The 16,516-nt window shown below is 47.7% G+C and overlaps 1 protein-coding gene across 1 annotated transcript in view; it reads right to left on the bottom strand.

The window, feature by feature from the left end:
* LOC119967374 (ectonucleotide pyrophosphatase/phosphodiesterase family member 3-like) overlaps positions 1 to 16,516 on the bottom strand; it is a 211,325-nt gene that overhangs the window by 68,686 nt on the left and 126,123 nt on the right. The window contains exons 14-15 of the mRNA XM_038799862.1: positions 9,099 to 9,130; positions 1,154 to 1,284 (exon numbers count right to left, since the gene is read on the bottom strand). Coding sequence (XP_038655790.1) covers positions 1,154 to 1,284; positions 9,099 to 9,130 — 163 coding nt within the window. The remainder of the gene's footprint in view (positions 1 to 1,153; positions 1,285 to 9,098; positions 9,131 to 16,516) is intronic.

Here is a 16,516-nt window from a genome sequence, read left to right as displayed (position 1 = left end):
GGGCAACACAGCAGAGTAAGGATCATCTGGTCTGGGTGACCAATCAGGACTCATTAGCACAGGGCTAAATAGCTGGCTTTTAAAACAGACCTAGGCAGGCCAGCAGCACGGTTCAATTCCCGTACCAGCCTCCCCGAACAGGCGCTGGAATGTGGCGATTAGGGGCTTTTCACAGTAACTTCATTTGGAGCCTACTTGTGACAATAAGTGATTTTCATTTCATTTAATTTCATCAGAGTGTGGAATCACCCCATGGTGAGAGAGGCTCCTAGGCAGAGATATTTTGGGGAGCTGGGTACAGCCATGAGGTTGCTGAACAATTCTTATTAATAAATACTTTTGTGTTCACTAATGAAGTCTACGAAGGTGCATCACAGAATCATATACATGGAATCATGCTGTATCATTTGATAGACTTATAGAATAGAATTTACAGTGCAGAAGCAGGCCATTCGGCCCATCGAGTCTATACCAGCCCTTCGAAAGAGAATCCTACTCAAGCCCATGCCTCCACCCTAATTCCATAAACCAATAACCCCACTTAACCTTTTTGAACAATCAGGGAAATTTAGCATGGCCAATCCACCTAACCCGCACATCTTTGGACTGTGGGAGGAAACCGGAGCACCCGGAGGAAATCCACGCAGATACGGGGAGAACGTGCAGACTCCACACAGACAGTGACCCAAGCCGGGAATTGAACCTGGGACCCTGGAGCTGAGAAGCAACTGTGATAACCACTGTGCTACCGTGCTGCTTGATTGAGCACTAATGCTGGATTAGATAACATGAGCTTGTTGAAGACAAAGGACTGTTTCTGTGGTTATTCTAACCAGTGTTTGTGTTTAAATGATGAAATAAATTAGAACAAAAGATCAGTCCAACAGGTGGAGGGCAATGTTACTGAGGTATTCTATTGCAGTACTGGAATGCGTTGCATTGCATGGATTGCATTAAGACATAATCCATCCATATGAATTGATTGAGGATATAGGAGGGATAATTGTATAATTCTTTGTTTGTATAGTATATAAATGAACAGTGGAGATCAGATAGAGGTGGAGATATGCCGACAGTTCAGAGTAATATGTAAAAGCAACAAAGAGAGTTTATTAGAAGTCAGAAAAATGTTTTTAAAAGTTGAGTCACCTACCGTGCAGCCAGCCACTGTTTGTCCAAGTACAGGTGGACCTCTTTGTCTATTCTAATGTTGTTGGCAAAGTGGAAACGCTTTGGCAAATTGTAGGCCATATAAGGTATGAAATGTTGGTTATGAAACCTACACTAAAATGGAAATAAATGCAAAATATAAGAAAGGTGGCAAATATAAATTTACCTTTCAAAAATTTAATTCTAATAACAAAATCTGTTTTCTATGTAGATATGAAATAAAAACGGTCTCACAGAATTACTCTACATAAGAACATAAGAACTAGGAGCAGGAGTAGGCCATCTGGCCCCTCGAGCCTGCTCCATTCAATTAGATCATGGCTGATCTTTTGTGGACTCAGCTCCACTTTCCGGCCCGAACACCATAACCCTTAATCCCTTTATTCTTCAAAAAACTATCTATCTTTACCTTAAAAATATGAAGGAGCCTCAACTGCTTCACTGGGCAAGGAATTCCATAGATTCACAACCCTTTGGGTGAAGAAGTTCCTCCTAAACTCAGTCCTAAATCTACTTCCCCTTATTTTGAGGCTATGCCCCCTAGTTCTGCTGTCACCCGCCAGTGGAAACAACCTGCCCGCATCTATCCTATCTATTCCCTTCATAATTTTAAATGTTTCTATAAGATCCCCCCTCATCCTTCTAAATTCCAACGAGTACAGTCCCAGTCTACTCAACCTCTCCTCATAATCCAACCCCTTCAGCTCTGGGATTAACCTAGTGAATCTCCTCTGCACACCCTCCAGTGCCAGTACGTCCTTTCTCAAGTAAGGAGACCAAAACTGAACACAATACTCCAGGTGTGGCCGCACTAACACCTTATACAATTGCAACATAACCTCCCTAGTCTTAAACTCCATCCCTCTAGCAATGAAGGACAAAATTCCATTTGCCTTCTTAATCACCTGTTGCACTTGTAAACCAACCTTCTGTGACTCATGCACTAGCACACCCAAGTCTCTCTGAACAGCGGCATGCTTTAATATTTTATCGTTTAAATAATAATCCCGTTTGCTGTTATTCCTACCAAAATGGATAACCTCACATTTGTCAACATTGTATTCCATCTGCCAGACCCGAGCCCATTCACTTAACCTATCCAAATCCCTCTGCAGACTTCCAGTATCCTCTGCACTTTTCGCTTTACCACTCATCTTAGTGTCATCTGCAAACTTGGACACATTGCCCTTGGTCCCCAACTCCAAATCATCAATGTAAATTGTGAACAATTGTGGGCCCAACACGGATCCCTGAGGGACACCACTACCTACTGATTGCCAACCAGAGAAACGCCCATTTATCCCAACTCTTTGCTTTCTATTAATTAACCAATCCTCTATCCATGCTACTACTTTACCCTTAATGCCATGCATCTTTATCTTATGCAGCAACCTTTTGTGTGGCACCTTGTCAAAGGCTTTCTGGAAATCCAGATATACCACATCCATCGGCTCCCCGTTATCTACTGCACTGGTAATGTCCTCAAAAAATTCCACTAAATTAGTTAGGCATGACCTGCCTTTAACGAACCCATGCTGCGTCTGCCCAATGGGACAATTTCTATCCAGATGCCTCGCAATTTCTTCCTTGATGATAGATTCCAGCATCTTCCCTATTACCAAAGTTAAACTCACTGGCCTATAATTTCCTGCTTTCTGCCTACCTCCTTTTTAAACAGTGGCGTCACGTTTGCTAATTTCCAATCCACCGGGACCACCCCAGAGTCTAGTGAATTTCGGTAAATTATCACTAGTGCATCTGCAATTTCCCTAGCCATCTCTTTTAGCACTCTGGGATGCATTCCATCAGGGCCAGGAGACTTGTCTACCTTTAGCCCCATTAGCTTGCCCATCACTCCCTCCTTAGTGATAACAATCCTCTCAAGGTCCTCACCTGTCATAGCCTCATTTCTATCAGTCGCTGGCATGTTATTTGTGTCTTCCACTGTGAAGACCGACCCAAAAAACCTGTTCAGTTCCTCAGCCATTTCCTCATTTCCCATTATTAAATCTCCCTTCTCATCCTCTAAATGACCAATATTTACCTTAGCCACTCTTTTTTGTCTTATATATTTGTAAAAACTTTTACTGTCTGTTTTTATATTCTGAGCAAGTTTACTCTCATACTCTATCTTACTCTTCTTTATAGCTTTTTTAGTAGCTTTCTGTTGCCCCCTAAAGATTTCCCAGTCCTCTAATCTCCCAGCAATCTTTGCCACTTTATATGCTTTTTCCTTCAATTTGATACTCTCCCTTATTTCCTTAGATATCCACGGTCGATTTTCCCTCTTTCTTCCGTCCTTCCTTTTTGTTGGTATAAACCTCTCCACTGTTCCTCAACTGTTCCACCATAAAGTCTTAGCTCCCAGTCTACCTTAGCTAGTTCTTCTCTCATCCCATTGTAATCTCCTTTGTTTAAACACAAAGCACTAGTATTTGATTTTACTTTCTCACCCTCCATCTGTATTTTAAATTCCACCATATTGTGATCGCTCCTTCCGAGAGGATCCCTAACTATGAGATCATGAATCAATCCTGTCTCATTACACAGGACAAGATCTAGGACCGCTTGTTCCCTCGTAGGTTCCATTACATACTGTTCTAGGAAACTATCGCGGATACATTCTATAAACTCCTCCTCACGGTTGCCTTGACCGACCTGGTTAAACCAATCGACATGTAGATTAAAATCCCCCATGATAACTGCTGTACCATTTCTACATGCATCAGTTATTTCTTTGTTTATTGCCTGCCCCACCATCTCGTTACTATTTGGTGGCCGATAGACTACTCCTATCAGTGACTTTTTTGCCTTACTATTCCTCATTTCCACCCAAATGGATTCAACCTTATCCTCCATAGCACCGATGTCATCCCTTACTATTGCCCGGATGTCATCCTTAAATAACAGAGCAACACCACCTCCCTTACCATCCACTCTGTCCTTCCGAATAGTTTGATACCCTCGGATATTTAACTCCCAGTCGTGACCATCCTTTAACCATGTTTCAGTAATGGCCACTAAATCATAGTCATTTACGATGATTTGTGCCACCAACTCATTTACTTTATTCCGAATACTACGAGCATTCAGGTAAAGTACACTTATGTTGGTTTTTTTACCTCTGTTTTGAATCTTAACATCTCCAGTTTTATTCCTTTTGTTATTACTGGGCCTATTCACTGTGCTCCCCTCAGTCACTGTACCTTGTACTGTCGCCCTTATGGATTTCTGACTATGTCTTCTCTGCCTTGCACTTTTCCCCTTACTTCCTTTTGTTTCTGTCCCTGTTTTACTACCTTCCAACTTCCAGCATTGGTTCCCATCCCCCTGCCACATTAGTTTAAACCCTCCCCAACAGCTCTAGAAAACACCCCCCCTAGGACATCGGTTCCAGTCCTGCCCAAGTGCAGACCGTCCGGTTTGTACTGGTCCCACCTCCCCCAGAACCGATCCCAATGCCCCAGGAATTTGAATCCCTCCCTCTTGCACCATCTCTCGAGCCACGCATTCATCCTATCTATCCTGACATTCCTACTCTGACTACCTCGTGGCACTGGTAGCAATCCTGAGATTACTACCTTTGAGGTCCTACTTTTTAGTTTAACTCCTAACTCCCTGAATTCCGCTTGTAGGACCTCATCCCGTTTTTTACCTATATCGTTGGTGCCTATGTGCACCACGACAGCTGGCTGTTCACCCTCCCCCCCCAGAATGTCCTGCAGCCGCTCCGAGACATCCTTGACCCTTGCACCAGGGAGGCAACATACCATCCTGGAGTCTCGATTGCGTCCACAGAACCGCCTGTCTATTCCCCTTACGATCGAGTCCCCTATCACTATAGCCCTGCCATTTTTCTTTCTGCCCTGCTGTGCAGCAGAGCCAACCACGGTGCCATGAACCTGGCTGCTGCTGCCTTCCCCTGGTGAGCCATCTCCCTCAACAGTATCCAAAGCGGTATATCTGTTTTGCAGGGAGATGACCGCAGGGGACACCTGCACTGCCTTCCTACTCTTGCTCTTTCTTTTGGTCTCCCATTTTCTATCTCCCTCAGTAACGTTCACCTGCGGTGTGACCAACTCGCTAAACGTGCTATCCACGACCTCCTCAGCATCGCGGATGCTCCAAAGTGAGTCCATCCGCAGCTCCAGAGCCGTCAAGCGGTCTAACAAGAGCTGCAACTGAACACACTTCTTGCACGTGAAGGAGCCAGGGACAGTGGACGTGTCCCTGAGCTCCCACATCGCACACGAGGAGCATGACACGGGTCTGGGATCTCCTGCCATGTCTTAAACCCTTGGTAAACTTAAACAACTAGAATTTCAAAATAAAAATAAATAAATTAGACAATGAAAAGAAAAAGAGAGAGTACTTACCAGTCACTTACCAGGGTTAAAAAGCACCTCCTCACACTCTGCACCGAATTACCTCACTGCACCAAATTACCAAGTTTAAATCTCTCACTCTGTATGAGTCTCACTCCGGATGTGTCTCCTGGAAAAGGGCTCGCTTACTGTGTGCGCTCTCTGTCTGTCTTTTATACAGACCTCAGCTAACCGATGACTCAAAAAAAACCTTACCTTCAAAGAGAATAATACAATGTGCCCCTAAACAGGCCTCAACAGGCCTCAGGTGATTGACAGATAACTGCCTCTCAGCAATTAGGGTGGGGGCAGCTTCAACCAATCAGACACTAAGCTCCACACTGCACTTTTAACTGAAAAACAGCAGAATTAGATTTTCCACTTACCTTTGCTGATTTACCTCACTGCACCAAATTACCAAGTTTAAATCTCTCACTCTGTATGAGTCTCACTCCGGATGTGTCTCCTGGAAAAGTGCTCGCTTACTGTGTGCGCTCTCTGTCTGTCTTTTATCTGTTACATGTAGTTCCGAGTTATTATTATGTAACAAGTTGCTTATATTGTGTTATTTCATATCTGGAAATTTCATCACTCACCATCACTCTGCATTCCAAATGAAGACAACTAATAAATTGCCATGATGTTTTCCCTGTTACAATATCAAATGTGAACAATTTTTTCTTTTCAATGCTACAAATGGACCAGATTTTCACCAAGTCATGATGGTTGGGACCTGATTCCAGCATAATGGCACTCCCGATCCTTGCCAGCTTCACTGGGGGGTCGGCAGTTCAAATCTCCCCAGAATTTTGGAGGAGTTGAGCTCCTTCTCTCAGAGAGAGTGGTTCATCGCCTCTCAGAAAAATTGTGACCATGAGGGAACTCTAGTCCTGAGTCATTCGCCAAAACAATCAGCCATTTAACATTCTATTGAACGACATTGTCTGCCTTACGTTTTCATATAGCTGTCAATCACAGTGACTCAGTATCAATCCCAGAAGCTTTTATCTACTTCAGACCTCTTAATCTTGTATAAATAAGCCCACAGGCAGTTAAAAACTGTTTTGAAAAAAATTATAAAGATGTAAATCAAGGGTGGCATGGTGGCACAGTGATTTGCACTGCTGCCTCATCGCACCGAGAACCCGGGTTTGATCGTGGCCCCGGGTCACTGTGTGGAGTTTGCACATTTTCTAAGCCTGCATGAATCTCACCCCCACAACCCAAAGATGTGTAGGGTAGATGGATTAGCCAAATTGCCCCTTAACTGGAAACATTTAAAAAAATTAAATTTTAAAAAAGATCTAAATTAAAAAGTTTTTCTCTTCCCTCTTCAATTGCATAAACATCTGAGATCTAGCCATTGTTGGAATTCAGCCAGACATTCATAAAGAGGCCATCTGGCAATTGTATCAACAAAATCTGGTTTAGCTCACTTGGCTAAATCGCTGGCTTCTAAAGCAGACCAAGCAGGCCAGCAGCACGGTTCAATTCCCGTACCAGCCTCCCCGGACAGGCGCCGGAATGTGGTTTTTCACAGTAACTTCATTGAAGCCTACTCGTGACAATAAGCGATTTTCATTTCATTTCAAAATCAGGTCGAACAGATAGCCTCATTATGAATGCCAAGCTTGAGCTTCATAAACGACTAATCCACTCAGATCTCAGCATGAAATATTTATAGTTGCAGAGGGAAAGAAATGCTGATTGGTCAACATCGCTATTACCTTGTAATAACATACTTTTTAAAAGGATTTTCACTGCTTGCGTGCTTATTTTCACAATATTATGAGATGTAAAAGTTTCTGACATTGATATTATAAATGGCTTCAGTTGATTGTGACACTTTAAAAGGTTGTAAGGTGAGTTTTTAATTTTTAAACAATCTTTTCAAAGTGTCTGCTTATTGCGTTACTTTCAGGATCATTTCAAAAACCTGCCAGATTTGCCAATGGCTCATTGGTTCTGTGCATGGTGGATACTGGGTGAGTGGATATAGAGGATGTAGGGGGCATGGAAGGGGCACTGGAGTTTTGGGAGAATGAAGCATGCATGGGAGCTATGAAGGAGCATGAATGGGCATTGGCATATGGGGGCATGGAAGGGGATTGGAATGAGGGGCATGTGAGGTGGGTGTGAGGATGAGGTGGTGTGGTTTGAGGATTTAAGGCCCTGACATCAGTTCAATTTGGCTGATGTCCCAGTAAATGAGGCAGGCATTGTAGCCTGCCAGCCTTTCCATACTGCCGCCTCCATTGCTGCCTTGGGCCTGTCTCCAAAAGCGGAAGACCTAATTCCATCGCTTGCTCACCTTCCCCAGAATGAAGAGAGGTTTGAAGTGTCTGCCTTTCTGACTCCTGAAACCTGTCTCTATCAAATCAATTCCAAAATAGCCCAGGAACCCCTGTACTTGATGCCATAAAAGTTACAACACATACAAAGGCTATTTGTCTCATCAAGCTTATGTTGGTGCTACACCCTTAACTGGAGGAATTTACTCCTAATCTCACTGCCACAAAGGTCCTCTATATCCATTTATACTTTGCCTTCAAAAATGTGTGCCTTATTATCATTGAAGTGATTTTATCAAAACTACTTTCGGAATCATTTGTTACAAAGCACTTAACGTTCTAACAAAGCTGCGTGAAAAAAATTGTTCTTCTGTCAATAATTTTCCTTTGTCAATGAGTTGGAAATAATGGTGAAGTGGGAGGGTATGGAGAAACATGGCATCAGAGTGGAAATGACAGGATAGGCGGCTGTGGAGTGGGAAAATGATTGGCAGGAAGCCACGGCTGGGATGTTTGGAGATGGTCCTTGGAGGGGTTGGGGAGAAACGAGGCAGAAAGTGGCAAGTGGGAAGGTGGAAACTACAATTAATGCTTGCTGATCAGAAAGGAGCGACAATCAGCAGGATGGGGGTTGTGGATAAAGGCTGCTTTTTAAAGTCACCAATTGTGTCAAGGGAAAGAATGTGTTTGGGGAAGGGGGAGCAGTGTTAGTGGTGAGGGTTAGGGATAAAGGTTTATTTTGATGGCCCAGGCAGAACAATCTCCCTCCTCTCAGTCCACAAGCAGTGTTGTAAAAAGGACTTACCTTCTGGAGCCAACAACCCCACCTTTAATTTATCACCGAGTTTCCCAAGCCTTGGGAAATCGGTCCTGCAGTGGTAACATTTAAATTAGGCTCCCAATCGCACTGCTAAAGCCAGATTTAAATATGTTAATGAAGTGATGAACAGGACAGTTACATAGCACATTATCCAAAATCAGAAAAACAGCAACGGCGGTGTTGCCATTGAACAAATAATCCATACCCAAACCCTGCCCATTGTGAAGAAGTTAATATTGAGGCCATTGTTTTGCAGTTTAGCTTCTCAAAAGCTTTCATCACTTTTAATCCTTTCGACCTTCTCAATTCCAGTGAAAAAATCCAAAATTCTGGAATATCAAAGGACCATTTCCAGAGAAGGATACTGCAGTTAACTTGTAGCATTAAAGTGCAATACACAGTTGGAAGCCACCAATTCTGTCAAGAAAATAGAAATTATTATCTATTACTTACAGAAAGGTTTTTAACAACTCCTTCTGAATCAACTGAAAAAGAAACAAAGAACTGTAGTTAGTCTATAAAATTTTGGTACCGAATTCAGATGTACTGTATATTCCTTTGTAACACTCCTTTTCTTCCACCTCTTGCACTGGATTTAATGCCGTCTGTCATAGCAGAAACATGGCAGCTTGGACTCACTTAGTCATAGGCAAGGCCCTGAGCCAGTCTCTGACATTGGGGGAACCTTCCCCGATTAAATGGGAGAGCAAAAGGGGCTGACGTGGGATTCCCAGCTGCTGCCGACAGGACGTCAATAAGGCTTGTTAATGAGCCTGTTGACACTCATTATGCCTGCAGCTATCACAATTTAGTGGTGCCTCAGGGATTTAACAAGAACTGCACAGCTTTCCCATGCCCTCGGAAGGCCAACCTGCAAGTGGCTCCTGGAGAAGTGGTTCTCGATATCAGGAACCCTGTGTTTGATTGGAAGACCCAGCATCAGGAGAGAGTGGGTGGGGTGTGTGGGGGAGGATGGGGTGTGTGGGGGAGGGTGGGGTTGCTGAACACCGCTCTCCTGGCTTTGCCTCCAACACCCCTGTAGAATTTATAATGCAGAAGGAGGCCATTCAGCCCATCAAGTCTGCACTGGCCCTTAGAAAGAGCACCCTACTTAAGCCCATGCCTCCACCCTATCACAATAAACTAGTAACCCCACCTAATCTTTTGAACACAAGGGAAATTTATCATGGCCAATTTACCTAACCGCAACATCTTTGGACTGGGAGGAAACCGGAGCACTCGGAGGATTCTGCACATGCGCAGAGCGGCCAGCATATTTCGGAGCATGCACGGGGGGGGGGGGGGGGGTTCTCTCCTCCACACAGGCCATGGCAGAGCCCTACAGGGGCCGGCATGGAAGAAAGAAGTGCCCGCACGGAACAAGCCCGCCCGCAGATCGGTGGGCCCCAATCGCGGGCCAGGCCACAGTGGGGGCCTCCCCGGGGTCGGATCCCCCTGCGCCCCCCCCCCCCCCCCCCCCCCCGGAGGACCGCCCACGCATACTCACTTGCCAGGTCCCGCCGGTGTGACTGCTGAGTAATTCACGCAGGCGGGACTGGCCAAAAATGGATGGCCGCTCGGCCCATCAGGGCCCGGAAAATCGCTGGCAAGGCCGCTTCCAACAGCCCCCGACCAGCGTGGTGGAAACACCGCCCCGCCTGAAAAACAGGACCGGAGAAAACGGCAGCCGGCGTCGGGGCGGCATTCGCGCCGCCATCCCGGGGATTCTCCAACCCAGTCGAAATGACGAATAGTAATTTTAAAATTTATTATAATTCTTTTGGCTACCGGTAGCAGGAATTAGCAGCGGCTGGTATTGCCATGGAAAGGTAATGATCAATGGCAAATTATTTCCCAATTCCAGTTCTTTCAATGTCAGTTTCATTGCTGTGGATGGACCCCAATTCGAGACTAGGGGCTGGATTCTCCCATTTTGATGCTATATCCAGAGGAAGTGTCTGGTTTTACGGCAAAAACATCATCGAGATTCCAATACCGATCCTCCAAATGGTGAGGGGCTAGCAGCCACCTCAAGTAAAATGCACGACCTTCCCAATATAAACGCCTGAAGAATTGCTGGGTCCGTGACCACGCATGCGCACAGCGACGACCTGCAGCAGTCGCCCAGTACAACATTGCGCCGGCTGTGCACAGCCCGACCTGCCAGATAGTGCCCCCCCTGGACACCCCCTTACCACCCCGGGGGGCATTCCCACCAGTCCCTCCAGCCCTCACCGAAGCCTGTCCGCCAGCAGCACGGCTCCCCCCTACCCCCTTGACTGTGGCGGCGCTGGACAGTCCGCAGCCGCCCACACCGGGTTCACGAAAACTGAGAGCACACGTGTCCCACGCTGTCGTGAACTCGGCCCATGGGAGGTGGAGCATCGGGGAGGGCCTTCAGGTAACGCCCTGAAGCCATCCCAACTGCATGTGGCGGATTCCTCGATGATGTGATTTTGGATGGGTTGCTCCTGATTCGGTCATAAACAGGGATTCTCCATCCGATTGCTGATTATGATATCGCCGTCGGGCAGCAGAGAATCCCGCCCTCTATATTTCTACAAGAGGGAACCATCAAAATCATCCTCAAGGACTGTCCTTGCACCTATTATAATGAGCATGTAAGAGGAATATTTATGAGATCTAGGAAAAAGGAACACATCCCTTCAGTTGACAGGTGGTACCTGGCATAGTGATGGATGAACAATGAATGGAATGGAGAACTCTCAAAAATATCACAGAGAAGATAATGTGAAAAAAGAAGGGACTAAGAGAATTCTAGTGACGGTTTTGAAGTGAGCAGTCGCACAGTGTTGGCTCCCACCTGGGGATTTTCTTTCTTTGACCCTTTCTGCCCGGATAACGGGTGATGTTTGGGAAGAATTGGTGCAGTATGATAGAATAAGATCCCTTCTTGCGAGTGATGGTGGATACAATCACTCTGAAGTTGTGCAAGGGTTCTTCATTGTATTCAGAAGGTCCCTGAGCCTCAGGAGAGAAAATGGCAAAGGTCTCTGTGGTGTCATTGCACCCTCAGTGAACCAAGAAGTTGGTGGGCTTCTTAACAAGTGAATTTAAGAAGCAGCGACACGTACCTGCACCAGCCTCCCCGAACATGCGCCGGGATGTGGCGACTAGGAGCTTTTCACAGTAACTTCATTGAAGCCTACTCGTGACAATAAGCGATTTTCATTTCATTTTCATTTCATTTCATTTTCAAGTGGTTGCTGAGCACCTGGTGAAGGCGATTGAGGAGGCTGTGGCACCGATTCGGGTGTCTTTGAACAGGACGGATCAGTGGTAGAGATTCAGAGGGAAACAATCAAGAAAGTGGACCATAGAGATTGGAATGTCTCTCTCGAGGCAGAGATAGGGTTGCTGGCAGAGGAATGGAGGGCATCAAAGGCGAAGGTCAATGATCTGGGGAATCGCTCCAGATGGCAGAATGAAAGAATTGTTGGGCTGCCCGGCCTGGAAGGTACAAACGTCACAGATTAAATCTCTAAGATGTTTGGAAAGTTGATGAGGGAGGGTATCTTGCTGATCCTTCCTGAGTTGGGGCAGAGCATCGATCGTTGATACAGAAGCCCAGATAGGTGGGCGGAGCCACCACGGGCTGTCATAGTCAGTTTTCATAGCTACCTGGACAATTTTCAAAGCTACCTGGGTCCTGAGATGGGCAAAGGACCACCAAAATAGTAGATAGGAGAACCATGTCATCAGAATATACCAAGACGTTGGGGCAGAACTGGCAAGAAAGCGTGCAGCATTTAATAAAGCCAAGGCTACATTCTATAAGAGCAATGTACAATTTGGAATCATGTACCCGACTTGTTGTCAGGTTATATTTAAAGACAGAGATTATCATTTCAATGTGCCGGAGAGAGCAAATGACTTTGTTAAGAGATAAGAATGGGGGGGAAACTAAAGGGCGCGATTCTCTGCTCCCCACGCCGGGTGGGAGAATCGCGGGAGGGCCGGGCGACTCACGACACGCCGCCTTGGCACTCCCCGCGATTCTCCCACTCGCCGCTCTGATGAATCACCGCTCGCCGTTTTTCACGTCACTTAGGCACCGCCATCGCGTCATTCCAGCGCGCCGCCTTGACGCAAGCGTCAAGGTCCGGTGGCCGAGATTTACGGAGCCTAGCTCCTAGCCCCCTACGGGGGGGGGTGAATAGGGTGCGAGGAGCGTGCTCCGAGGCCGTCGTGAAACTCGGCCGAGTTCACGACGGCCTTCCCGATGCCGCGTGGGAGAGGAGAATTCCGCCCAAAGTGTTTGAGGACTATGGTCTTTGCTGTCTGTTCATTATTAAGTTCTTCTGTGTCTGTATTTTTGTGTGGGGTGATTGTAAAGTGGGGGAGGGCGCAGTGTAGTGATGGGGCTTGTTGGAGGGGGGCTGTTTATTGTATTGCTGGAGCTGATTGAGGGAGGGGATTTGGCTGTGTTCTCTTTTTCCTTTTCTTCCTGTAATGCTTGGTATTAAAGTTGGGTACGGGTAGGGGGCTGATTGTTGATTAAATGTTTGAAAGACTATCAGCGGGATTCTCCGTTTGAGAAACTAAGTGTTGACGCTGTGACTGAATCAGTGGACTTCTTGGCATATTTTGATCACATGGCCCTCCCATCTACAATCTTGCTGATCCTTCGCCCATCACAACTAAATTAGTGCTGGTCGTGGAGCAATTCAGGATCCATTAATAGGCAAGCAGCGGGGCCACGTGGAACACAAACGATTCCAATAAAAACAGGGGCACCATACGGCCGGTTTCACTTGCACAACCATGGGATCCCACGGATTGTGGGTTGAGGCTATGTTGTTGGCTCAGGTGATTTTCATCTACTTTCACTATTTCTGTCCAGTTTCTACTGATTTCTTGTCAAAGGTACGGGAAGGGAGGTGGAGAAAAAAAAAGAGAGAAAAAAATGCCAGAAGGGTTGTGGCGCTAACAATTGCACGCAAAGACTCGAATGCGGTACAAGAGAGGCATTATTACAGTGAGATGCTATTCCTTCGGCTGTGCTGTACAATGGCATCTCAGGGAAACTTATGAATATTTATACTTCTCCCTGTGGGCGGAGCTAGTCGGCAGGGGTTTACCGGAATACCTATAATACAGGTACTGTCTTACATCCCCTAATGCAAGCACACACATATATATACAGTGGTAGATCACCACAAGGGTGCCAAAGCAGAGGGAGAAGGGGCACCAAATGCAGACGGGGCAGTGTGCGAGCCAGATCAGACGAGCTAATCAGTGCACGAAGCGGCGGATCGGAAGGTTCGCCGCAACAAAAAGTACTGGGCAGACAGGAGCATTGTTCCCTTGGGCCAGGGGGAACTGGAAGGCAGCCTTTGCTGAGGCGCTGAGGGAACATCAGCAGGAAAACAAGGCAGACGCCAGAGCGGACATAGAGGCCGCAGTGCAGGCAGCAATGGACAAGGCCCTGGCGGAGGTGCAGCTTGCCCTGGGCAGAGCAGAGGAGAAACTGGAAGCCCAAGAGGGGAAACTGGAAGCCCAAGAGGCTACAATTAAGGAGCTGGAGAAAGCAGCGACTGACATGAGTGACCGGATCACGGCCCTGGAGAAGGAAGTGGCGAGACTGGGCATAACACGGGAAGCCTGAAGGGCAGAGTGGACAATCAGGAAAACCGCTCGAGAAGGCAAAATGTCAGGATAGTGGGCCTACCAGAGGGGATCGAGGGTAGAAACCCCACGGCCTACGTGGCCGAGATGCTGGTCAACTTAGTGGGGAGGAAAACTTTCCCCAACCCAATAGAAATGGACAGAGCACACCGGTTGCTGTGCCAGAAGCTCAAGGCAGGGGAACACCCAAGAGCAGTGGGTACCAAGACAGGGAAACAATCCTGCACTGGGCCAGGAAAAACAGAACCTGCAAATGGAAAGGACACTTCATTAGAATTTACGAGGACATTGGGGCAGACCGAGGACATTTTACGAGGACATTGAGGCAGACCGAGCCAGGAGACGGGCCGTATTCAATTGCGCAAAAGCAGCTCTTCACAAGAGCAACGTGCGTTTTGGTATGCTGTACCCAGCGAAACTCTGGGTCACATACCAAGAAAGAGAATACTTCTTCATAGCCCCCACCGAAGCAAACAAGTTTGTCGAGGAAAATGGGCTGGAAAACCAGCAGCTAGGGTAGAAATAAGGGGCCCCTGGCAAGGGGCAACAATACGCCGACAGGGAGGGGGGTGGTGAGGGAACGCCAGGCCTCCCCGCCCCCACCACAGCAAGAGCACCCTTAACAAAACAAGCCACTGCCCGCGGGACCACTTCAGGCAGGAGACCAGGCCCTAGCACGAGGGAACGAGAGTAGCGGTGAAGGGATAGCAAGCAAGAGGAGTGCAGGGTAGGATGGGGGAAGAGCGGGCAGAAAACCGCAGAGGCCGAGCAAGGGAGAAGTGAGACAGTAACTCCTGAGAGGGAGGACACCGCAATAGTAGGAAAGCTAGCGCCGGGGGCATGCAACAAAACAGGGCCGCAGCGCACCCCCAACAGTGGGTGGGGGGACCACTTAACAGAGGCGGGAGAGCAAACGGGGATAGAAACAGGGGAAAGAGGGACAAAGGAGAGGTATACGGGGGAGGGGGGAAAAGGGAGGGCAAGGGAGAGACCGGGGGGGGGGGGAGGGGGAGACACAGGGAGGAACAGACCGGGGTGTGGGGACACAGGGAAGGAGGGACAACCAAGGCTAGAAAAGGAATAGCAATAGGGCTACAAAGTGCCACAACCAAGGGCTCGAAACAAGGAATCGCTGGAAGCACCCACCCAGTACGGTCTCTGGGCGAAGGGAGACCCCAGAGTGCAGGGGATTACCTGCGTGGCGGACACACAGTCGGCGGCCATGTCGGGTGCCCCGTGGACAAAGAGAAACCCCGGAGCGCAGGGACCCGACCGCATGGAGAGAGCAGTGACAGCGGCCATCCTGGACGGCCCCCTAACAAAGGGAAACCCCGGAGGGCAGGGGCACGTCCACCATGGTTAATCCCACAGGAGCGAGGGGGCAGAAGCCTCCCACCAGGATAGTTACCTGGAACGTAAGGGGACTCAACGGCCCAGTGAAAAGATCTAGAGTCCTCACCCACCTCAGAAATATGAAGGCCGACATAGTCTTCCTCCAAGAAACACACCTGAGAGAGCAGGACCGACTGCGGGTAAGAAAGGGCTGGGTGGGACAAACCATTCCTGCTATGGGACAAGGGCCAGGGGGGTGGCAATACTGATCAGCAAATGGATGATGTTTAGGGCGACAAAGACGGTTATGGACCCAGGGGGACGGTGCGTCATGGTCAGTGGGGCCCTGGATGGGGCACCGGTAGTACTAGTTAACGTGTATAAACCCAACTGGGACGACACGAGCTTCATCAAGAAGACCATGGCAGAAATCCCTGACATAGCGACGCACCGACTAATCATGGAGGGGGGACTTCAACTGTGTACAGGATCCAAAGACAGACAGATCACCCCCAAAACGAGGAAAACCTCAAGCATGGCAAGGGAACTCGGTCACTTTATGGAACAGATGGGAGCGGTGGACACCTGGAGGTTCACCCACCCTGAGGAGAAGGAGTTCTCCTTCTTCTCCCCAGTACACAACGTATACACCAGAATTGACTTCTTTGTGGTGGAGAAAACTGTGCTTCCGGTGATAGACAAAGTGGAATACTCCGCAATGTTGATATCAGACCACGCTCCACATTACAGGGACGTGAGGCTGGAGACGGGCAGGGCCCAATGCCCCACATTGAGGTTGGACATTGCCCTACTAGCTGACAAGGCCTTCAACGAAAAGATAGCAGAGTACACGGAGAACAACCAGAAAAGGGAGGTCTCACCCTCTACAT

This window comes from Scyliorhinus canicula, chromosome 6 (assembly GCF_902713615.1).
Source record: "Scyliorhinus canicula chromosome 6, sScyCan1.1, whole genome shotgun sequence".
Taxonomy (NCBI): Eukaryota; Metazoa; Chordata; class Chondrichthyes; order Carcharhiniformes; family Scyliorhinidae; genus Scyliorhinus; species Scyliorhinus canicula.
The sequence above is the reverse complement of the archived record's forward strand: the minus strand, read 5'-3'. Positions and strand labels throughout refer to the sequence as shown.